The following is a 24,599-nucleotide window of genomic DNA, read 5'->3' as shown; positions in this document are numbered from 1 at the left end:
CCTCCAAATCCAGTATTCTATTAAAATTTTGTATAACTTTCAAACTTCAATAAAAGTTGAATAAACCCAGACTATACATATAATGATAATAATTATTATTATTTTAAAAATTTAAGGTGAAATTAGTATCTAGTCACAATAAATATGGACTTCTCTTCCATTAGACATGGAAAGCAATTTACTCTGTTGTTTATGTAGCAATTTTCATCTATAATAGAATCAGAATTGTATATTCTGTACAAATTATATAAAGTAATTTTGCTGAACTTAATAAATGTGTATTTATAAATTCTTTCCATTTTATACTACAACCTAAGTTATTAAAATTTATAAGAGCTTAAGAATTTATGAAAATTTTCTCACTACCAAGTTGAGTTTTTTGATAATTCAATAGCCCTTTGAGGAGGAGTCCATATCACCACTGAAAATATAATGGGTGACATAATGATGTAGCTGGATATCCACAAAGGCAGGTTGCAACAGATTCAACAAAACAACAAAGTCATTTTAGAATAAAGAAACATTAAGAAGGTCCAGCTGAATTTCTTCCCACTACCGTTCAGTTAGCTTTCAGCAGCCAAGAAATACAAGACAGGTGGGGCAATTCAGTAATTTGGCTACTCTCAGTACATACACTGTCTACTGATTTAACTGTAGGCTTTTTTGAATAATGCCAACATATTGGAAGAAAAGGATATTCTGACTGGCAATGTCTGTTGAACTATTGTTATTTCACCCCATCAATTCAGGGTATGTATCCCAGGTAATTATTATAACCCTTTTTATCTCAGATAAACGTGCTATCTCCTGTGTTAAATTTAATGGCATAAGTACGGTACATGATAGAAAAATAAAAAGGAAAGAAAACAAAAATTAAATAGTGGTGAGTGTATATACCATGTTGACACTTTGTCTTCTTTCATACTGAACTGGCATGATATAGTTTAGAATAGAGAGCTGATCTGTGGTATCCTCCAGAACTGCAGAGATCCTCAGCACATCTAGAATGGAGAGTGGTTCTATGATTTCCGGGATGATTTCTATGTTTGTTTCTTCAGCTGTTTCTTCTTCTTCTTCTACAGCACCAGGTGGCTCGCCTGTCACTGACACTGTCACCTCAGAATGCCAGACTTCTGATGGAAGATTTGAGGCTTCTAATTGGCCTCTAAAGAAAAAAATAAAGAAAAAAAATAAGTCAGACACCAAATGTTTAAAAATTGCACAAACTCAAAAGCACAGGCAGCATGTAGATATAGATATATCCAAAATAAAGATATATCCAAAAATATATAGATATAACCAAAATAAAGAACAAAAGTAGTTTACACATGGTTCTGCTAAATAAATATCTCTCTGTGACATTCTGACCCACCAAAGGCACGCCACTTACTGGTTAATAACTCTGTGTAACCCATACTATTTGACTGTGCTTAACCAACTAATTTGAATCCAAATTAACTTTTTTTTCTAGCAATATCTTTAGATGCTAACCAAGTGTCTCATGATTAATGAAAAACGGAATGTGGCAGGAGCACCTGTCCGGCTCAGTCTGTGGAGCATGTGACTCTTGATCTTGGGGTGTGTTTGCGCCCCAGATTGGTACACAGCTTACTTAAAAAACAAAACAAAACATTAAAAAAATAACATTAAAAACAAAACCAAAACCAAATTGTAGTAACCAGTCTCCAAAGTGGGTCCATATGAGTCTTACCTTCTCGTATTCATGCCCTTTGTCCCTCATATTAATAGGACTAACTAAGCTATGTAACCAGGAGGATATTGTGGGTTCCAAGGTTAGGTGATAAAAGACACTGAAGCTTCTCCCTTACTGTCTCATATCTTTCACTCTGTGAGAACCCAGCTGCCTTGTCATGAGGACACTTGAGCAGCCCTTTGGAGAAGTTTGTGAGGGTGAGGAACTAAGGCCTCTTACCAACAGCCAGCATCAACTCCCCAGCTGTGTGGGAGTGGATCTTGCAGCCCCAGTGAAATTTTCAGATGACTACAGCCCTGGGCAATTTCAACCTTAAAACAGACCCAAGCCAGCACCATTCAGCTAAGCTGCTCTCAAATTCCTGACCCACAGAAACTATGTGAAATAATAAAAGTTTATATTTTAAGTTACTAAGCTCTGGGGTAATTTGTTACACAGCAATAGATAAATTTAGCATAAGGCATAATTCATACACACACACACACACACACACACAAACTGGAATTTTGAACATACTTTTCCATTCTTCTTAAGCTACTTTTAACTTCCATGGTACATTTACAATCTCACAAGAAATGCAGTCACCTAAAATGGGAAGAAAACATTGAGATTAGTTTAAGGGAGTGTTGAATGACATTTAAATTATTTCCATCCTTTCATTAAGAGAAAATTAAAGAATTATGAGAGCTGTGACATATCCCCTCTTTTTGCTTATCAGAGCAGTCCTAGCAATGGAAAAACCGCTGACATCATGGGATGCAGGACTACTAAGTAGTCAGTTTAATTATTGACAAATGAAATTACTGATAAATGAAATCTTTGAGTTTGTTCTTATGGTAAATTAATATACAACATGGTTTTCATATTTTATTATATTATGATTTTAATTGGCAATGTTTGTATAATAGATTTATGTTATTCTGCTTACTGAAATGTTTAATTAGATCATTTAATTTCCGATCTGTCAGACAACAAAATTTATTGCGCCTGGACTTAGAATACTTGAGATTGTATTTAGAAAAGCTGCATTAATCCTGAAAATCCTGAAAGTAGTTTACTATTACTATCAAGATGTTACCATTCCATAAGCCAAAATCCTTTCCGCTTAAATGAGCTTTACAATAAGAACATCCCATGGAGAATTTTGCTCTATGCTGAATGAATAGTGAATGGTAAGTTTCCAATATGATTTTTTACAAGGATGATACAAGTATGTCTCACACAACAGAAGTCTCATATGCAAAAATGAAAACATAAAATAGAATCTTTATGTAAACTGAAAACAGGATACTCCAAACTAGCCAAATTTTCTGGTACAAGGGCATTCTTAGGAGAAAGTATCATGGTGTTAAGGAGATTTGGCTCTTCTTTTGTGTTGTTGTTGCTTCTTCATTTTTCCTTTTTTAGGTTTGGGCCATAGGTAAATGTGCTTCATGCAAGTAAGATAGGACTATGCTAATGCAGTAGTCAGTGTGTTCATGCTGTTCTGGCTTTTCATTCCTCAATGCTAGAAATCTAGGAGTCATTCCTGCTTCCTCGTTCATCTTGACACCAGCATTTCCCAATCCAAGCCATCACAAAGTCCTGTGGATTCTTTCTTCTTTTTCTGTATCCCCCAACACTATGCTGGACATGGCTGTTGTTTCTTGCCTGAACAACTCCAACAGCCCCCAAACTGGAAGCAATATTTTTTAAATGAAAAACTGAAAATCTAAAAAATTAAAGTCAATTTTTTAAAATTGAAAATCTGATCATGTTTCTCCTTAGAACCCTTCCACGGTTTCCCATTGCCTTAGGATAAAAGCTAGAATGCTAAACTTGGCCCATAAGGCCTGCATGATCTGGCCCTGCTCTGTTCCTGTTCAGGTATTTACTTGGCAATGCCCACCCGCCCCCTTTTTTTTTCTAACCAGAACATTTATGTTGTGACTAATCGCTGAAATTCTTGAGATGAACTGGATGCTGCAATAGCTGCCCTCTTGGGTTTAGGTGTTGTTCCTTCACGGAATCCATGCCTGAATCTGCAGTACACAATTTTTAGGTGAGATCAAGTGTTTTTATCTTCCTAGCTCCCTCCCTGATGGATCACCATGGGCTGGCTGTTTCTCTATCAGAGACCATGGCACCTGTCAGGTAATCATCTCCCTGCCCTCTCTTGGGGGCTTAGGTAACTATTTCTACCCCATGTCCCTGGGGACTGCATCATCCCTTATAGTTTCACTTCTGCCAACATTTTTGCAAGCATACCTTTTATTAAATTCTGAACCCTATCACTGTTTCCATCCAGGGCAATACTGACTGATGCTATGACCTATGTACATAGATTTTTTAATATATTACATATATACACACATAAATATATAAAATATATATATGTATGCAAATATGAAACAAGTTTCATAAAACAATTTCATAAAAACAAATCCTTAACATGTGTTATACATTCTGATACTTTTGATTCTGTCATATTTTGCCTAAAAAGTATTTTATCTATTTACTTATTTTTAAGTAATCTATATACCCAAGATGAGGCTTGAACTCACAACCTTGAGATGGGCAAAAGACATGAAGAGACACTTCTCCAAAGAAGACATCCAGATGGCCAACTGACACATGAAAAAATGCTCAACATCACTCATCATCAGGGAAACACAAATCAAAACCACAATGAGATACCACCTCACACCTGTCAGAATGGCTAACATTAACAACTCAGGCAACAACAGATGTTGGCAAGGACGTGGAAAAAGAGGATCTCTTTTTCATTGTTGGTGGGAATGCAAGTTGGTGCAGCCACTCTGGAAAACAGTATGGAGGTTCCTCAAAAAACTAAAAATAGAACTACCCTACCACCCAGTAATTGCACTACTAGGCATTTATCTACGGGATACAGGTGTGCTGTTTAGAAGGGACACATGCACCCCCATGTTTATAGCAGCATTATCAACAATAGCCAAAGTATGGAAAGAGCCCAAATGTCCATTGATGGATGAATGGATAAAGAAGATGTGGTATATATATACAATGGAGTATTACTCAGCCATCAAAAAGAATGAAATCTTGCCATTTGCAACTACGTGGGTGGAACTGGAGGGTATTATGCTAAGTGAAATTAGTCAGAGAAAGACAAAAGTCATATGACTTCACTCATATGAGGACTTTAAGATACAAAACAGATGAACATAAGGGAAGGGAAACAAAAATAACAAAAACAGGAAGGGGGACAAAACAGAAGAGACTCACAAATACAAAGAACAAACAGAGGGTTACAGGAGGAGGTATGGGAGGGGAGATGGGCTAAATAGGTACGGGGCACTAAGGAATCTACGCCTGAAATCACTGTTGCACTATATGCTAACTAATTTGGATGTAAATTAAAAAAAATACAAAATAAAATAAAACAAAAAAGAGTTACAATGTCTAGGGATGCCTGGGTGGTTCAGTCAGTTAAGCGTCTGACTTTGGCTCAGGTCATGATCTCACAAGTTCATGAGTTCAAGCCCTGCATCAAGTTCTGTGCTGACAGCTCAGAGCCTGGAGCCTGTTTTGGATTCTGTGTCTCTCTCTCTGCTCCTCCCCCGCTCATGCAAGTGTGCGTGCGCGCTCTCTCTCTCTCTCAAAAACAAAGTAAACATTTTAAAAGTCAAGTGTTTTACTGACTGAGCCAACCAGGCACCCCTGCCTAAAAAGTATTATAATCACAATCTACTACTTGGCCATCACATGCAGTTTGAAAAATGCCTTCTGCACGTGACACTTTCCCTGACTCATCAGCCTGGATCAGGATTCTCTTGTTTAAGTGCTCACTGCACTCTTATTTTCCTGCAGAGCTCTCTTCACATTTTGTAATGTTGTCATTTCCCCCCACTGGACTGTTAAGTGTCCTGAAAGCAGGAACCAGGGCAAGGACACTCACTATTAGCCTAATAAGTATTTGCAGAGTGAATGAATGAACAAAGAAATGAAACTCACATTTAATGTGTTATTCCTCCCAGGACTATTTTCCTTTAGATTTCTAGTACTTAATAGCGGGATTTTAGTAGATTTCTGGGACAGAGAAAACTGGATGGAGGAAGTGAATTATAAGGTACCTACACCGTATCTTGATGTATTTAAGAGAGAATCTGATTTTAAACATGATTTACAGATACCTATTTTATAAAACTTTGGAGTCATCCTTTACTGTTCTCTCTCATTTCTTACCCATCAGCAAATCCTGTCTGTTACATTTAAAACATATTCAGAATTCCAGTACTTATGACCCCTGTCTACATGCCATAATATATCAGAATCATTACAATCCTAGTTGTTCTCCCTGCTGGTGCCCTTGCTCCCTTCAGTCTCAACAGAGTGTCCCTGTTAAAATGTAAGTCAGGGGCGCCTGGGTGGCTCAGTCGGTTAAGCGGCCGACTTCGCTCAGGTCATGATCTCACGGTCCGCGAGTTCGAGCCCCACATCGGGCTCTGTGCTGACAGCTCAGAGCCTGGAGCCCGTTTCAGATTCTGTGTCTCCCTCTCTCTCTGCCCCTCCCCTGTTCATGCTCCGTCTCTCTCTGTCTCAAACATAAATAAACGTTAAAAAAAAATTAAAATAAATGTAAGTCAAATTGAGTCACTCATTATAGAGCCCTCAATGGCTTCTCTTCTCAGAGTAAAAGCCTTCTTTACAGTGGCCTCCCTGCTTAATTTTTTTCTCCATAGAGAAAATTTTTCTCACATTGCCTTCTAATGTCCATATATTTTACTTGCTTATTGTCTTGCTCTCTCTACTAGGATGTAAGGTCTATGGGGGCAGAGACTTCTGTAGTTTTGTTTACTGCAGTGTCCTCCGAGGCAAGAACAAAGCTTGGTGAAAAGCAGCCATTCAATAAACTACTGAATAAACGAATGCATCCATAGGGAAATCCAAGTAAACGTGCAATAATTAGGCAGTGTAAATCTGTGATATCCACTAATCTATCTCATTCTCGTCTGCAGGTATTTACTGAAGACCCAATTCGTGTGGGCACGGTGCTGCGCGCCCCACGAGTTTGGCAGCTGAATGAGTTCTCCCTAAAATGCAATAAGGCCTTTTCAGGGCAGTCCTACTCACTCTGTAGTCAAAACGAAGGATGCGGGTTAAAAACTTAGGTCATTTCTTCAAAGAGATAAAGGAGTAGGAGGAAAGGAGTAAGGGGGAAAAACACAGAAGAGTTCCTGCCTTCGTGTTCCTGGCCTTTCTCTTCCACGCTAGGATCCGAGAGGCTGTTTCCCTACTCCTCTGCGGTAAGCGGGAAAGATACCCCCATGTTGGCATAACAATCTGGGGTACCCGAGGAGGGGAGATATTCTCTAGACCGGCTTCACTTTTTCCACCTAAGGAACCAAGCTATAGTGTTTCTCTGGCAACGCTCAGCTTTGGAGGACCTTTTCTTCTCTTCCTCCAGCTGGCTACCATCTTGCCTTACTCTGTTTCAAAATAATAAATGTTGCAGCTTACAAAGATGAAAAGACGGAGGAAACTGTAAGAGTGCTCCTGAATGTGGTTTGTTTCAGTCCGAAGGCAACTGAAGCCTTTTTTTTTTTTTTTTTTTTTTTTTTTTGGCGGTCGCGGAAGATGCCTAACTGAGGGCGGGGCGGAGAGGTATTTATCCCATAAGGCCACGCGGTGGGACCTCGCCTCTCTCTTTCCGCCATCTTGGGACCCGTGGAGGTGAGGGAGTTTTGCTGCCGAACTTTGGGGGCAAAAAGCGGGGGTGAGCTCAACGGTATGCCTCGGCAAGGCAGTGGTGCCGCTCGGAGACTCTGCCAGCCAGTGATTTCTGTGGATTCCAGCAACAGAGAGGACAGGATTGAGGAGATGCGGGGCTGATGGTGTTGGTCCCCGGGCGCCCGGAGAACGCTCCTTGCCGTAATCTGTGTTGCTTCCTGGGCCTTACGGAGTAATAGATGCATTTTGTCCATATGCGGTCCTCCGTTTGAGGCAGTGGCTCCTTTAGTATGCGTTCTTTTTCTGTGTTCCCACTCCAAACCTGGTGTTGTCTACAGTCTCCTTTTCTTCCTCAGCTTTTCTTTCCCATGCGAGGCTTTAATCTTATTTTCTGTGTGTTTCTCTGCTTTCTCGAGCTTCATTATTTTTTTTCCTACTGATCGTGGCATGAATTTTTTTAGGGCTTCCTTTTGGAGTTTCCAGGATCTATTTCTTTCACTGTACAGTCTTGGCATTTTCGTTTTAGTCCTCATTTTGGAGTTTGCTCCGTTATCAGGCATTCTCAGGCTGGTAAGTCTTGCCCGACTGTGCTTCTAGTAGAGTTCATGGCATCATTACGTTACCCCCTACTCTTCACGTGATAAGCTGTGCAAAAAGGAATTTGACCGGTTTAAGAAAGGAGAGGGGACTGGGTTTTGGAAAACGTGCGTTGCAAGATTTTAAACTTTTTTTGTTTGTTTAAGGCCTGCTGGGAACAGGACTCCTGAAACGACAAATATGTCTGGAAGGTACAAGTTTTAAATTTAATTGCTTTGTATTTGTAGTGTTTTGTCTATTAGGCATGAACATAAACGTGAGCTTAAAACTAATGGGAAAAAAACTAGATGTTTGCTAATAGATTTTAAGTAGGGCTCCTTACAAGTCACCTTACAGGTGAAGTGAAATGTAAGACCTTTTAATCACTTATTACTCTCTATTTTGTATTAGGCTGTGGTCCAAAGCCATTTTTGCTGGCTATAAGCGGGGTCTCCGGAACCAGAGGGAGCACACAGCTCTTCTTAAAATTGAAGGTGTTTATGCTCGAGATGAAACTGAATTCTATCTAGGCAAGAGATGTGCTTATGTGTACAAAGCAAAGAAGTAAGTTTATAGTATTAATACCTTTTAAGTTTTTAGTTAAGGTTTGTCTTGTTTTCCTGTTAAAAGAAGAGTAATAAAAAAATGTTGGTAAAGTAGTTGGTACTGTTTTTTCTACTTTGGATCTTTAAGTATCTTCACTGGAGGTTATAAGAAGGATGTTATTGTCCAGGTAGTATTGGATTTAGGTATCTTCTACATTTAGAAAAATTAATTTTTAAACCAGCCTCTTATATTAGGCTCTTTTTAAGGTGTTAGAGAACAGTTTTCCGTGTACTTAATTACTTTTGTTGATTTCTTGAATTTATGTTATGTACATGCTTATAATGTGTCTAGAGCATTGGTTCTTAAACTTGTTTCACACCAATTGAAGTCTGGGGACATGGCTTTCATTTTTGCCCTCCCTTTCTTCCTGCAACGAGATTGATCCTTTAAAATTATAATTCAGATCATCTGTACATTGAATTTCCCCCTCTTCAGACACACAAATATATTCACACTAGTCCCCTTTTGCTTTTTTTTTTTTTTTTGTAAATATTGCAATTATTAACAGGCTGACATATTTTACATGTTATTACTTCATTATTTGAAAGGGATTTTATAAAAGCGTCTGGCATATAGTAAGTACTCAATTACTTGTTGCATGAATGATGCCCCAGACTTTTTTAGTTTCTCAGGTGACTTAGTGGTTAACTACTTTTGTGAGCCACTGGTCTAGAGGTCATCTTGAATTTGTATTACATTTGACTGGTTGCCTCATTTCTCCTGTCTCTTCTCCCCTTTTAAAATTAGCAACACAGTGACTCCTGGTGGCAAACCAAATAAAACTAGAGTAATCTGGGGAAAAGTAACTCGTGCTCATGGAAACAGTGGCATGGTTCGTGCCAAATTCCGAAGCAACCTTCCTGCTAAAGCCATTGGCCACAGAATCCGTGTGGTAAGTACAATTATTAGCAATATGACACACGAGTCCAGCTAAGCTTAGGGTTGGGCTCTGACCTCTAAAGACTAATGTGATTTTAAAGTGTTACCAGTGGATTGTGCTGCAAACTCAGTAGCTACTGTGTAGATGTATTAAGAAACATCAGATTTCTTGGCATCAGAAGGAAAGTGAAAGCAGAGTGTTCAAATGGATTACATCTAGGTTTCAGATTTTTGCCAAAGCTGTAGGGGGTGGGGATAGTATTTAAATAAACAATTTTCTAGCAAAGATTTATTGGATACAAGTAGTTGTTAGAAGACTACCTTTTCCTGGCATAATTCATAATATTCCCATCTCTTTATCAGGACAGTCTTGTTAGAATAGGTGTTACTATTCTTATTTTATAGTAGAAAGTAGATGCTCATATGACAGTCTTGGTAGAATAGGTGTTACTGGGGTGCCTGGGTGGCTCAGTTAAGTGTCTGACTTTAGCTCAGGTCATGACCTTGCTGTTTGAGCCCTCCGTCGGGCTCTGTACTGACAGCTCAGAGCAGAGCCTGGGGCCTACTTTGGATTCCCTGTCTCCCTCTCTCTCTGCCCCTCTCCTGCTTTTGCTCTCTCTCTCTCTCAAAAATAAACATAAAAAATTGTATAAAATAGGTGTTAATACTTACAGAAGAAAACCAATGCTTATGTTTCTAGGTCCCAGGCCTTCAGTTCAAGTCTTGGAGTCCAGATGCTGTGGCTTGCTTTCTTTTCTTTTTCTTTCTTTCTTTCTTTCTTTCTTTCTTTCTTTCTTTCTTCCTTCCTTCCTTCCTTCCTTCCTTCCTTTCTTTCTTCCTTTCCTTTCCTTTCCTTTCCTTTCCTTTCCTTTCCTTTCCTTTCCTTTCTGTTATTAAGGAAATTCTCATAAGTTATTTATTTTGAGACAGCACAAGCAGGGGAGAGGCAGAGAGAGGGAAAGACAGAATCCCAAGCAGACTCCCCGCTGAAGCCCCACAGGCTCAAACTCATGAACTGGGATATCAAGACCTGAGCCAAGATCAAGAGTCAGATGCTTAATGACTGAGTCACCTGGGCATCCCTCCCTCCCTTTTTTTATTTTGAGAGACCTTTTTTTATTTGAGAATGTGAGTGGGGGAGAGAGAATCCCAAGCAGGCTCCATGCTATCCATGCAGAGCCCAACATGGGGGTTAAGAGTTTGACGCTTAACCAACTGAGCCATCCAGCCACCCTTGGATGCTGTGATTTTCTAAAGTAGTTCCTCTTTTCCTTAGTGTTCATTTTGAGTAGACGTGGGAATATTCTTGGGGTCAGAAAGTTACTTTTGAACCCTGCTGAACCTTGAGATTTCTCTTCAGGAAGTTTTTTAATCTTACTAGAAGCAGCAAAATTGGGGGCACCCGGGTGATTCAGCTGGTCTGTTAAGTGTCTGACTTTGGCTTTGGTTATGATCTTGTGGTTCATGAGTTCAAGCCCCACATCGATCCCTGCATTGGATCAGATTTAACAGTACAGAGCCTCCTTGGGATTTTCATTCCCTCTCTTTCTCTCTCTGTCCCTCCCCCATTTGCACTTTCTCAAAATAAATAAACTTAAAAAAAGAAGCAAAATTGAATGGCTTTTCAGTGCTCCCAGTACAAAGTGTTCATCTAGATCACTATAAAAACTTAGTTCTTAAAAAAAAAAAAACTTAGTTCTGTTCCCACTAGAATATAAGTCATTAGATCTGTTTTAGAGATGGGTAATGGGACAATGGGAGATTATCCATATTGTTGTACTCATAACTTTTATGAATTTATATATTACATGCATCTAATGACACCGTGTTTTCTTTTTTTTTCCTAGATGCTGTACCCCTCAAGGATTTAAACTAACTGAAAAGTAAATAAATAAAGGTGTAGATTGTTCTCTTGTATTTTTGTTAAATAGCTTAAAATTTTCTTTTTCCTAAATTCGGTTGCTATTTAAATGGTGGCAGTTATCCAGCATTTTCAGAGTACAAGGAAGCTAGGGAGTTCTATGTGATGGCAATTACAGAGATTTAGACAATAGGGTTTTAATGAGGATAGGATATGAGTATCTTCATACAAGGCCTTACATGGTCAGGGAGGGGGGCAGAGTAAGCTTTGATCAGAGGCATTGGGAAGGAGTATCTTGAAGGTGTAAAGTGCTGGAGCATAGGGTATTCCAGGAAGGACAGACACAAATATTAGCCAGTACAGATAAATACCGTGACACTTTTCCAGGCTTACACGTTAAAATGGGCCTATAACTCTTGCCCATAACAGTTTATTTCAACTTTGGTATTGCATTTATTACATATAACTAACTGCCTTCCTCATTAGATTGAGAGTCCATGAAAGAAACTTAAAATTATTTTTGACGGCCTTCTAAATTACCTTATGATGTATGTAGTTGTTCAAGATAGATTGGTTGGGAAACTTGTGACTTAATGGTAGTTGGGAGAACCTGAAGATTATATTGATGGTATTTGGCAGCACGGCAGGGATGAGATATCCTTTGGATCTGTGACTAGATAAAACATTCCAGTGTATAACGCTTGACTGGTAAGGTGTAAGTTAACGATATCAAAATAGCAACACATGCCTTAGGAAGGTTTTTGGGGGGTGGTGGTTATTGCCTCGGTGGTGTAGCTTTCCTTGGTTCCATGTTTCAATGTAGTAAAGTGGAGGATTGAGATATTTGAGCATAAGACAAAAGGAAACTAAACTGGGGCTGCAGGATATTTTAAATCTCTGAATTGTTGAAATAAAAGTTTGAACCAAAGCATCAGTTTGCAGTATGGTGGCTGTAGAAATTTGTTGGAGTAGCAGCTAGCTAGTCCTTTTATTAACCATTGTCTTGACACTCCACTGAAAATATCAACAAGAAACTTGGAGTTGGTCAAACTCAGTCCCTTTTACAGTTTTTAATTGTATTTGGGTTCCCTAAGAAACCTGCCAAAAAACAATTAGTGTGCCAAAAAATGGGTGGTGGTGGGGTCAGAAAAAACCATTGAAGGAGATGATGCAGGAAAGGATTGGGCACTTGTAGCATATGGCAGTTCTAAGAAAGTTGTGCTTATTATTAGTCCAGTGGTGGCCATCCTCAAGCCAAAGTTGCTGTTGAGAAGGAAGATCCCAGATTTCACAGAAATGGCCTTGTGTTTGTACTGCCAGTATCATTTGGCCTTATATGGGAAGTATGGCTTCAAGGCAAGAGGTGGATGGGTCAGATGCAGTCTGGGTCCAATGTTAATCATGTTTTCCTCACAGTCTAAGCAGTGCATTTCATGGTCACAATTTGGTTATTAGAATCCTAAGGAAATTGACATTGGAAACTCAGGTCAATGGCAGGAAGTACCTATCTCAGACCTCCAGTGAGATTTAGTTGTTGAAAAACAGCAACATAATCTAAAACTACTGACTTTGTTGTGTCATGTACTTGTTACTCTTGGGATGGTTGGGTAGAGGAAGAAATGCTTGGGGAGGTATTTTGGGAAAAATTGGCATGATTTTTTGTGAAGGCAGGAGGCATTTGAGGAAACCTTCAACTGGGTTATGTAGTGGAACTGAAAACTATGGGCAATAATTGGAAAAGTGTGTAGAAACCTAAGAAATGCCAGATTATGCAAGGTCTTGTGTACTGTACTAAGGATTTAGGAGAATTTAAAGATGAGTTGAGTCTTAATGGGTAAGGTGTACTAGCTTTGGTTGCTGGGTGGGTAATAGTGCATTTGTAAAGTTGGGGAACCAGATTGGTTTTGTGAAGGGAAATGATGAGTTTGAGGAAGCTATAGGATACTCTGCTATGAAATATGTCCAGGAAGGCAGATGGATACTTGGGTCTGGATTAGGCATCCAGAAGAGAGGAAACCTCCTGATGGCTATCACCTAAGTTAAGTGAATATGGTATTCTGGTGGGATAGGTGATAGAGTAATGGAAGTGGATAAACAAGTGGTGGGCAATTGAGCAAAGAAGAAAGAAGGCTGAGAGTCTTAGGATGACCTGAATAAATGTAATGACAAAACAGTCTTGCATGCAAATTCATCCTCTTTAATAATACAGCACTTGTAAATGAGGGTGCTTTATGTTTTTCTGTTCCCATATTGAGGTTTGGTAGGTGCAGAGTTCTCAAGTCAAAAGTTCCCATTGGAGAAATTACATGTTTCAGAGAAACGAGCTTGAATGGCTAGCATTTTGTTGACTGGATCATTGAAACAGCCTCCCCTCAACGTAACACTACTGTTAAAACTAGGAACTTGGAAGTTTTTTGTGATCTTGTAGTGGAAAGAGCACATGTCCTGAACGTAATAAATTTGGTTTGGAATCCCAGTTCCACTAGTTTTGGCATGATAGATGTTCGGTAAAGAGCCATTACTGGTAGAATGCCCCACCCATGAATGAGTAAATGATCTTTACCAATGAATTGTACATCCTTATGGCTTTTCTTTCCTACCCCTACAGTTCCTAGCATAGTAATTTACAATATTCAGTTCCTGTTAAATGACTGTCCCAGTTCAGTGCTGCCAGTTACTAGTTTTAATTGTTTAATGGGCCACAGGAAAATCTCCCAATTTTCAATTTTTTTATAGTTACTTATAGCCTAGTTTAAAGGTAGTTTCCTTAATGGCATGGATTCACATGGTCTCTTGGTTAAATGCAGTTGCAATTTTTGTTTTGTTTTTAAGTAGGCTGCACACCCAATGTGGGGCTTGAACCTATGACCCTGAGATCAGGTAGATTCATGCTCTACCCATTGAGCCAGCCAGGTGCCCCTAATTCTTGGTTTTCATAGAAGTTAAGGGATGAGGTTGAATAGTAAAGAACTCATTGATTTTACAAGAAATGACTTAAGAAATGGGCGTAAAATCGGTGCCTGAGGATAAAATAAAAATGAAAATTATATTCCATCCATTTTTTTATATAGAGGGTAACCATTAAAGATTATGTTACCTGGCATCTAGTGGATGCCTGCCTTCTCGGTGAATAACAAAGAGAAAGGGCCTCATACCAACACTCCCTTACTATCAGCACCCACTGGTCTTCCACAGCCCATCTCACGTGGGGCTCTAAACGGCACTTAATTGGCCGGCTTCGCGCGTTGAGAATCGACGGGCGTGATGCAGTTCCTCATCCGCGGTGAACTGGCTGGGTGATGCTAGCCAATCAAAAAGCGTCTTTCCGCCGACTATACCATTTGCCCCAGGGTGCGGGACTGGCGCTGGGGCCGAGACGTCACGTACTCCATGGTAACGACGCTCGGCCCAAAGATGGCGGCCGAGTGGGATGGAGGAGCAGGTTCTCCTGGTTCAGGCCCATGCCCTAGCCAGTGGCGCCGGAGCAGTTCTTTACGGGTCCGAAGCGTTCTGCTCTTGTTGGGCGGCCTCTGGGCAAGCGCCACATCTATTCCTGTCTCCTTGGACAGTTCCCCTCCCTGCCGGCACCACGTCCCCTCTGAGACTGAGGTAGGGCGACGGAGGGGCGGGAGCGGGCGCTGTGAGGGGAAAGTAACACGGGAGGCGAAGATGTAGCGGGTAGTTGTTGGAACAAGATGTATTGGAGGAGAAAGCGAAATAAATTGTGCCAGAGACTGAACTGTTAGAGGGCTGGACCTACTATTGTTGCCAGGTGGACCTTGGGCCCTGAGGCCTTGACTTAGCCCCTCCAAAAGATGTCGCTGGAGGCTCTTGGTCGGCCAGGAGAAAAAAGTCTAGGACTGACACAACATAGTAGATGAGCAGTACAAACAGGAAAGTTTATTAAAGTGAAAAACTACACTCTCGAGATGGGAGAGTGGGTGCGCTCAAGGAATAGCTGAGCCCGCTGGTTTTGTATTTCTATCTTTTATTGACAGTTTGTAACAAAGGGATGAAATAGTCATTATTTGAAGTGAAGGTTTCTTGTAATCAGGGAGGTCTCCTTCAGGAATGTGGGTTCTGCCCTTTTTCTTGCCTTATTTGCCTAAGGAACTCTGGCGGGGATTTCCGAGACGCAATTCCTTCAAAACCGCAATGCTAATGATATAACAACTGTATAATGAGCTTAGGTCACTCAAACTGTCAAAATGGCGGTCTTTTTGGTTTTGTTTTAGAGTACTGCCAGGACAGGCCTCTTACTTCCTCATAGTTGGGCATAACTTCGTCTTTGCTGGCCTCCAGGCATCCTGTTAGAGCCTAATTGCCTACTCTAACACTATTAACTCCCTTCCTGCACCAAGTGGCTGAGTTGGGCGCCAGGAACGTGATCGCTTTCCTGTGTGGAGAGTTGTATATAGGTAGTTCTAGAGCAATGGTTTTCAGCTTGAGCATGCATCAGAATCACCTGAAGGATTTGTTAAAACACAGATTGCTGCCCCACCCCCACTTTCTGACTCATTAGGTCTGGGATGGTACCCAGAATTTGCAGTTCAAGTTCCCAGATGGTTGATGATGATACTTGTCCAAAGACCACACTTTGGGAACTACTGGTCTAAAGGTTTGGGAAGAAGTTGATAGAGTTAAAGGCATTTGGGGACATTTGGGGAGTTCTCTGAAGACAAAATTCAGGTTTATTTTCAAATTCCTTCACCACATTGCTTTCTTTATCCTGTTCTCCTACCCTGGAAGGGCCTGCCTCCTTCACACTCCATTTTTCTCCCTCTCTACATTCTTTTAGTCCTAGTTTAACTTCCGTAACTTGAAGGCAGTCAGCTGAAACCACTCAGCGGAATTCACTTTCCATTTCATAGTACATCGTATCTGTACTCTCTTCTGGCGCTTAACCAAGTACTGCATTGTGGGGAAGGTTTATTTCTCAGGCATTTCTTTGTAATCTTGTCTGTGTAGTTAAATTGTAAGGTTCCTTTGGAAAAGGTTTGTGTCCTTGATTTCTCCGTAGTACTGAGACCACAGTAATCAGCATTCTTTGAGGAAAGGAGACACAGTACTTGGGTCCGAGTGGCATGTTGTGATTGATTTTATAATTTGTCTTAATACTTTATCAAGAAAGATTGACCTAGAAATTTTCAGTTCAGCTCAGAAATCTAAGACTATTCATTTTTGTGGTAATTACCAAAAAGTTTTGTGCATATTGTTCATAACCATATGCGCCAAAATATTAAGTTTGGGGCTTGTAGCTGTAGTCCAGCTTTTATCATGACACTGCATTTTGGCTGAATTTTGCTTATTTTTTAGTATTCTTAGCAACTTTATAAATACAGTATTGTTGACTATAATCACTATATTAGATCTCCAGGAGTTATATATTTAACTGGTTGCCAGTTTGTACCCTTAAAAAAATATCCCCAATTCCCCCACTTCTGATGAATTCTTGAAAAAAAAAAAAAAATCCTACAATGTCCTGTGCTTCTTTCTTTGAATTTAGATTACAATAAGAGAAAGCCATTCAAAGAACTGCAGAATCTCTCCACTAGAGGGAACCTAGATAGTTTCTTCTAGTGGTTGTTGCTAATGTACAAAACTACAGTTTATATTTGAACATTTCCGTGGATAGGGAGGTTATCTGCAGAGGGAGTCCCTTGCCTTTTGGAGATCACCAGTATTAAAGTTCTTTTTATAGAGCTGAAAACTCTTCCTGAAACTTCCACCCACTATTCCTACTTATGCCTCTTCACTAAACAAACTCAATAGTGATAGTGCTTCAGATATTAAAAATAAGCTGTTAAGTTCTTTTTGAGACTTCTCATCCTTAATACATTTTCCTAGTTCTTAGAGAGTATTTAATAGCAAGTCCTCCTGCCCATTGTCTTAGCTTTAACTTAGACATAAAGTATATTCATTGTACTCATTCTAGTGACTATGCCTCTGTTAAATGCTGTGGGAAATTATGTAACATTTTTTGATGGTGGTGGGAAGTACAAAACATTTTGGGGAAAGAAAGGGGGGGGGTGGGCACCTGGCTGGCTCAGTCAGTAGAGCGTGCGAGTGTTGCTCTCTGGGTTGTGAGTTCAAGCCCCATGTTGGGTGTAGAGCCTATTAAAAAAAATTTTTTTTGGGGGGGCGCCTGGGTGGTGCAGTCGGTTAAGCGTCCGACTTCAGCCAGGTCACGATCTCGCGGTCTGTGAGTTCGAGCCCCGCGTCAGGCTCTGGGCTGACGGCTCAGAGCCTGGAGCCTGTTTCCGATTCTGTGTCTCCCTCTCTCTCTGCCCCTCCCCCGTTCATGCTCTGTCTCTCTCTGTCCCAAAAATAAATAAAAACGTTGAAAAAAAAATTTTTTTGACACATTTAACTTTTCTTTTTCTTTTTCTTTTTTTTTTTTATTTAAAAAAAAATTTTTTTTAACGTTTATTTATTTTTGAGACAGAGCCAGAGCATGAACAGGGGAGGGTCAGAGAGAGGGAGACACAGAATCTGAAACAGGCTCCAGGCTCTGAGCTGTCAGCACAGAGCCCGACGTGGGGCTTGAACTCACGGACCGCGAGATCATGACCTGAGCTGAAGTCGGCCGCTTAACCAACTGAGCCACCCAGGCGCCCCTTTTTAATTTTTGTTTTAATGTTTACTTTTGAGAGAGAGAGAGAGAGACAGAGCATGAGCAGGGGAGGGGCAGAGAGAGAAGGAGACACAGAATCCAAAGCAGGCTCCAGGCTCTGAGCTGTCAGCACATAGCCTGACTCTGGGTTCAAACCCATAGACGATGAGATCATGACCTGAGCTAAAGTCAGATGCTTAACCTACTGAGCCACCCAGGCACCCCACATTTAACTTGTTTTCAACTAAAACCTCTAAGTTTTTAAATTATTATTATTATGTAAATTAAAACAAAAAAATGGAATAGTGTAATGAACTCCCATTGACCCATCACCCAGCTTTAACACTTACCATCATTCTCTCATTCTTATTTCCTATACTTCCACCCATTCCTCATCCTCTCGCTTGTTATTGTTACTTTTAAAAGTTGTTGGAGTGCCTGGGTGGCTCAGTCAGTTGAGCTTCTGATTTTGGCTCAAGTCATGATCTTGGGGTTCATGGGTTCGAGCCCCATGTTGGGCTCTTTGCTGACAGGTCAGAGCCTGCAGCCTGCTTCAGATTCTGTGTCTCCCTTTCCTTCTGCGCTTCCTCTACTCACTCTCTCTCTCTCTCTCTCTCTCTCAAAACTAAATAAAAAATTTTTTAAGTTTGTTATTGTTTTATTTTTTATTTTAGAGCGGGAGTGTAAGTGGGGAAGAGGGGCAGAGGGAGAGGGAGACAGAGAATCCTAAGCAACTTCCACACTCAGCGCAGAGACCCACATAGGGCTCGTTCCCACGACCCCGGGATCATGACATGTTGGACACTCAACTAACTGAGCCACCCAGCTGCCCCTGTTTTTTTGTTTGTTCATTTTTAAGTAATCTCTATGCCCAATATGGGGCTCAAACTCACAACCCCAAATCAAGAGTCCCATGCTCTACCTACTGTGCCAGCCAGGTGCCCCAAAAAGAGTTCTGATAAAATTTACATATATTGGAAATGCAATAAATGCAATCATGTACATCCACATAAAACTTACAACCCCACAATATAGAACATTTCCATGTCTCCAGAAAGTTCCCTCCCATCTGGTGCCAGTCAGTCTCTCCCATCCATCCCAGGCAACTATTTTTTTTTCATTATTTTTTCACATTAGATTAGTTTTGCCCCTTCTGGAACTTAATATACTCAAATGGAGTTATATACAGTGTATTTCCGATAGCAAATTGTATATAATAGCATTTGCATTTTTGTGATTGATCCTGCTTGGTCATGATATATTATCCTTTTTATATACCTCTGAATTCAGTTTGCTAATAGATTGTTAAAGATTTTTGCATCTATGTTTATGAGTAATGTTGGTTTATGATTTCTTTTTTTTAGTGAAGTTTTTTTTTTGTTTTTGATATCAGAACTATACTGGCCTCACATGAGTTGGGAAATGTTCCATCTTCTTGTATTTTCTAAAAGACTTTGTATAGAGGCACTCGCTGGCTGAGTCAGTGGAGCATGCAACTCTTGGTCTCAGGACTGTGAGTTTGAGCCCCACATTGGACATGGAGCCTATTTAAAATAGTAATAATAATAATAACAATAATAATAATAAATAAAAGAGTTTATATAAAATTGAAATAATTTCTTGCTTAAATGTTCAGTATAATTCATTATGGAGATCACCTGGGTGGGCCTGCCATTTTCTTTGTAGAGAGTCTTTACGATGTTTTTATTGAGATATAATTCATATACCATAAAATTCACCCACTTAAATGACCAATTCAATGATTTTTAATACATTTACAGAATTGTGCAGCTATCAGCAAAATCCCGTTTTAGAATTTTTCAATCACCTTAAAAGCCATTATCCCCATTTGTAGTTAATCCTTGGGGTGTCTGGCTGCCTCAGTTGGTAGAGCATGCAACTCCTGATCGTCAATTTGAGTCCCATGTTGGATGCAGAGGTAACTAAAAAAATTAAACCTTAAAAAAAAAAAAAGAGCCCTTACTTAAAAAAAAAAAAAAAAAATTTTTTGTAGATGTGCTTCAGCAGGTTGAGAACATTATCTTCTATGCTTAGTTTTTATCATGGATGTTAAATTTTATTAAATGTCTTTTTTTTTTTTTTTTTTTTCAACATTTTTTATTTATTTTTGGGACAGAGAGAGACAGAGCATGAACGGGGGAGGGTCAGAGAGAGAGGGAGACACAGAATCGGAAACAGGCTCCAGGCTCCGAGCCATCAGCCCAGAGCCTGACGCGGGGCTCGAACTCACGGACCGCGAGATCGTGACCTGGCTGAAGTCGGACGCTTAACCGACTGCGCCACCCAGGCGCCCCTTAAATGTCTTTTTTGTATCAATTAATATAATCATGTAGCTTTTCTTCTTTACTGTATTGATATTGTGAATTACATTGATTTTTTTTGATGATAAAAAAAATTGCACTCCTGAGATTAAAACCCCAGTTGGTTATGATGTATTTCCCTTTTTACATTTTGCTGGATTTGCCTTGTTAATATTTGTTGATGATTTTGCATATATATTCACGAAGGATATTGTTCTGTAGTTTTTGTGGTTTTTTTCTGCAATAACTTTGTTGGGTTTGCTATTAGGGTAATGCTGGTCTCATAGAATGAGTTGGGAAATATTCCTCCCCCTTCTATTTTAAGGAAGAGTTTGCATATAATCAGTATTTTTTCTTCCTTAAATGTATAGAATTCATTAATGAAGCCATCTCAGCCTGGAATTTTCTCTTTCTTTCTTTCTTTCTTTCTTTCTTTCTTTCTTTCAGGTTTATTTATTTATTTTGAGAGAGAGAGAGTGGGGGAGGGCAGAGAGGAAGAGAGAGAATCCCAAGCAGGTTCTTCTGGACTGTCAGCGCAGAGCCCGACATGGGGTTCGGTCTCATGAACCATGAGATCATGACCTGAGCCAAAATCAAGTCAGACACCTAACTGAGCCGCCCAGGCACCCCTGGAATTTTCTTTATTGGAGAGTTGGAAATTATGAACTTATTTTCTGTAATAGATGATGGTTTATTCAGGTTATTTCTCCTTGATTGTGTTTTGATTAAGTTACATCTTTCAAGGAATTTCATTCCATTGAAATTGTCAAATTTATGGATGTAAGGTTTTTAAAAATATTTTCTTTTGATATTTTAAATGTCTGTAAAAAATTTGGGTATGAATTCCAGTGTGTGGGGGTTTTTCCACGCACTACGAAGCAAGACTGGCCCCCCAAACCACCATTTCAGACACCAATCGTAAGTCCAGGTTGTCACCTGAGCTTCTGACCAAATGACTATAGTTTGGAGCTTCCAACAACCCTCTCCTTGGGGTTGATTAATTTGCTAGAGCAGCTCACAAAACTCAGAGAAAAAATTTACTACTAGATTACTAGTTTATTATAAAAAGTGTAACTCAAGAACAACTAGATGGAAGAGATGCTTAGGGTAAGGTATGGAGAAAGGGCGAGTAGTTTCTACACTATCAGAGCATTCCACTCTCCAGGAATCTCTACATGGTGTAAAAATTAATAAAAGTAAACCTCATTTAGAGGGAGCCATCATGTCCTACCACTCATTGTCAATTGCAGACCCAACAGGAAGTGGTGGACCTTGCATATGGATATTTCTTCACTATCGCAGCGAGAGGAAAAATGTTTTCTTCTTTCCCTGGCAATAGCCCAGCCAATGAGAGACTGTCACAACTCAACCAATGTATACTTCAAAATCCCAGTTTATTCCAGTGGACATTTTGCTTATAACAGCCCCCCAGTTTCCTTTTTTTCTCTATAAAAGAGTATTCCTCTCCTTTGTTCTTCAGACTTGCCTATGGTTTTGTTGTAGCTTGCTTGTCCCTGATTGCAATTCTCTGCTATTCCCAAATAAACCAGTTTTTGCTGGTAAAATAACCAGCAGTTTTATTTTTAAGGTTAACAGTGTTCACCAACAGGAAACTCTACAAACCCCATCCTTTTGGGTATTATAGAGGCTTGATTACAGAGACATTGGTAGATTAAATGGTCAGCCATTGTGGGGGGTGGGGCTGGGTGTCTCAATTGGTAAGCACTCTACTCTTGATTTCAGCTCAGGTAAGATAGAGCCTCACGTTGGGCTTTGTACTGACAATGGGGAGGCTGCTTGTGATTCTTTCTCTCCCCCTCTCCCTACCCCTCTCCCACTCACACTCTTGTGCTCGCTTGCTCTCTCTCAACAAATAAATATTTTTAAAAATTAATAAATCATTAACCATTAGTGATTCAACTCAATCTGTAGCTCGAGGAGGAGATGGAGACCTCTAATCCCATGGTTGGCCCTACTGGCAACTGGTCCCTATCCTTAGGTGCTTTCCCAAAGCAATTTCATTAACATAACAAGACAGCTTTATCACTCTCATCATTTAGGAAATTCCAAGTTTAGGAGTTCTGTGCCAGAAGTGGGACAAAAACCAAATACATCTTATTGTAAGTCACAGTAACACAGTCTGTAAAGTCTGTAGCAATGTCTCCTGTTTCATTCTTGATATAGGTAATTGGTGTTCTCTTTCTTTTGATCGGTTTAGAGGTTTATCACTTGTAATAGTCTTCTCAGAAGACTTCTCAAAGACAGCTTTTGGTTTTATTGATTTCTCTTTTTCTGTTTTCCATTTAATTGATTTCTGCTCTTTATTCTGCTCTCTTTGAGAGTAATTTGTTCTTTTTCTAGTTTTTTAGGAAGCTTAGACCATTAATTTGAGGGTTTTTTTCCCTAATGTAAGTCTTTAAAGGTACAAATTTTCCTCTAAACACTGCTTTAGCTGTATCCCACAAATATTAATTTGCTATAATTTTCTTTTCGTTCATCTAAAAATATTTTCTAGGGGCACTTGGCTGGCCTAGCCCATAGAACATGCGACTCTTGATCTTGTGGTTGTTGAGTTCAAGCCCCCCTGATCAGTGTAGAGATTACTTAAAAGTAAAGTCTTTATAAAAATATTTCCTAACTCTTTTGTGACTTCCTCTTCAACTCAAGGGTTTAGTTTGTTGTTTTATCTTCAAACATTAGGGGGTTTCCCAGTTTTCTTTCTGTAATTGCATTCTAGTTTAATTTTGTTATGGGTAGAGAACATACTTTGTATGATTCGGGTTTTTAAATATATTTTTAAGAGGTGTTTGTTTATTTTTGGGAGCTCAAGTGAGAGCAGGGGAGGGGCAGAGAGAGGGAGACAGAGGATCCGAAGCAGGCTCCAGCAGAGAGCCCCATGTGGGTCTCGAACTCATAAACTGTGAGATCATGACCTGAGCCAAGTCGGATGCTTAACCAACTGAGCCACCCAGATGCCTCAGGTTTTTTATATTTCTTAAGGTTTGTTTTATAGCCCAAAATGTGATCTGTTTAGGTGAATGTTGCATATACACTTGAGAAGAATGCACATTCCACTATTGTGGGGACAAGTGTTCCATAAATGTCAGTTCAGTCAAGTTAGTTTTTGTGCTATGCAGATCTCCTATATCCTTACTGATTTTATCTTCTGGTCTGTATTGATTACTGAGATAAGAGTGTTTAAGTCTCCAGCTATAATTGTGGATTTGTCGGTCTTTCATCTTTCAGTTTTTGCTTCATGTAGTATGAAGCTGTGATGTTAGGTGTTTACACTTTTCATTTTATTTTATTTTTTAAAGTTTATTTATGCTGAGAGAGACAGGGAGAGTACAAGTGGGGCAGGGGCAGAGAGAGAGAGGGAGAGAGAGAGAATCCCAAGAAGGCTCTGCACTGCCAACACAGAGCCCAGTGTGGGCCTCAAACCCATGAAGACATGAGATCATGACCAGAGCCAAAACCAAGAGTCAGACACTTAACCAACTGAGCCATCCAATGCTCCAGGTGTTTACACATTTTAGATTGTTATATTTTCTTGTTGAATTGACCCATTTAGCACTAAGTATTATCCTTTTCTTCATCCCTGCTAATATTCCTTGTTTTGAAATATACTTTGTCTGATACTAATATAGCCACTCTGGCTTTGTTTTTATTAATGTTTACATAATATGCCTTTTTCCCATTCTTATACTTTCAACTCTTTTATGTTTTTATAGTTAATATGGGTTTCTTACAAATAGCAAATAGTTGGATCTTGCTCTGTTACTTAGTCTGACAATCTCTGCTTTTTAATAGGAATGTTCAGTCTATTTACATTTAATGTGATTATTGACATGGTTGGATTTGGGTCTGCAGTTTAGCTGTTTGTTTTCTTTTTGTTTCACTTTTTTGTTTCCTCTGTTTTGCCATTAGTTTTCTATTTTGATCTGTTGACTTTTTAGCTATATCTCTTTGTTTTTCTTTTTCTTTTTTAATGTTTATTTATTTTGAGAGAGAGAGACAGAGTGCATGTGAGTGGGAGAGGAGAGAGAAAGAGAGTGCATGCAAGAGTGAGAGAATCCCAAGCAGGCTCCATGCTATCAGTGCAGAGCTGAGACAGGGCTCAATCCCATGAACCCATGAGATCATAACCTGAGACAAATTCAGGAGTCAGATGCTCAACCAACTGAGCCACCCAGGTGCTCCACTTTGCTTTACTTTTTAAATTGAGGTGTAATTAACCTACAATAAAATGTGATATATTTTTGAGTATTTGTGCTAAATGATTACAATAGGTATCTTGTATTTATGATAATATTCATGTTAAATATAGGAACTTTTTAACAC

General features: G+C 39.6%; 3 protein-coding genes across 14 annotated transcripts in view; 2 read left to right on the top strand and 1 right to left on the bottom strand.

The window, feature by feature from the left end:
* DRC9 (dynein regulatory complex subunit 9) overlaps nucleotides 1–7,144 on the bottom strand; it is a 53,742-nt gene extending 46,598 nt beyond the window's left edge. Inside the window, exons 1-3 of one of the 2 annotated variants that reach the window (XM_060639716.3) lie at nucleotides 6,914–7,144; nucleotides 2,231–2,299; nucleotides 898–1,165 (exon numbers count right to left, since the gene is read on the bottom strand). In XM_060639716.3, the coding sequence (XP_060495699.1) occupies nucleotides 898–1,165; nucleotides 2,231–2,265 (303 nt within the window). In that variant the 5' untranslated portion in view covers nucleotides 2,266–2,299; nucleotides 6,914–7,144. The other variant, XM_078453082.1, reaches the window with a different exon arrangement.
* Nucleotides 7,145–7,429: 285 nt separating this feature from the next.
* RPL35A (ribosomal protein L35a) lies at nucleotides 7,430–11,380 on the top strand. Of its 4 annotated transcripts, none has more exons than XM_060639720.2 (6): nucleotides 7,455–7,566; nucleotides 7,864–7,972; nucleotides 8,146–8,190; nucleotides 8,390–8,542; nucleotides 9,332–9,476; nucleotides 11,311–11,380. In XM_060639720.2, the coding sequence occupies exons 3-6, from the start codon at nucleotides 8,180–8,182 to the stop codon at nucleotides 11,332–11,334; spliced, it is 333 nt and encodes a 110-aa protein (XP_060495703.1). In that variant the 5' UTR covers nucleotides 7,455–7,566; nucleotides 7,864–7,972; nucleotides 8,146–8,179; the 3' UTR covers nucleotides 11,335–11,380. The 4 variants fall into 4 exon arrangements, with proteins under 4 accessions (XP_078309211.1, XP_060495703.1, XP_060495704.1 ...); XM_078453084.1 differs by lacking the exon at nucleotides 7,455–7,566 and adding an exon at nucleotides 7,673–7,690; XM_078453085.1 differs by lacking the exons at nucleotides 7,455–7,566; nucleotides 7,864–7,972 and adding an exon at nucleotides 7,430–7,448.
* A 3,230-nt stretch (nucleotides 11,381–14,610) lies between these two features.
* LMLN (leishmanolysin like peptidase) overlaps nucleotides 14,611–24,599 on the top strand; it is a 144,402-nt gene continuing 134,413 nt past the window's right edge. For 4 of the 8 annotated variants that reach the window (XR_009612301.2, XR_013557942.1, XR_013557943.1 and 1 more), the window contains exon 1: nucleotides 14,708–14,933. Coding sequence is in view for 5 of the 8 variants with exons in the window: in XM_060639709.2 (XP_060495692.1) it covers nucleotides 14,715–14,933 (219 nt within the window). In the remaining 3 variants the exon portion in view is untranslated. Of the gene's footprint in view, nucleotides 14,934–19,509; nucleotides 19,877–24,599 lie in introns of those variants that run through there. The other 4 variants (XM_060639708.3, XM_060639712.3, XM_078453079.2 and 1 more) reach the window with 3 other exon arrangements.

Source organism: Panthera onca, chromosome C2, assembly GCF_046562875.1.
Source record: "Panthera onca isolate mPanOnc1 chromosome C2, mPanOnc1 haplotype 2, whole genome shotgun sequence".
In the NCBI taxonomy this organism is placed as follows: Eukaryota; Metazoa; Chordata; class Mammalia; order Carnivora; family Felidae; genus Panthera; species Panthera onca.
The sequence above is the reverse complement of the archived record's forward strand: the minus strand, read 5'-3'. Positions and strand labels throughout refer to the sequence as shown.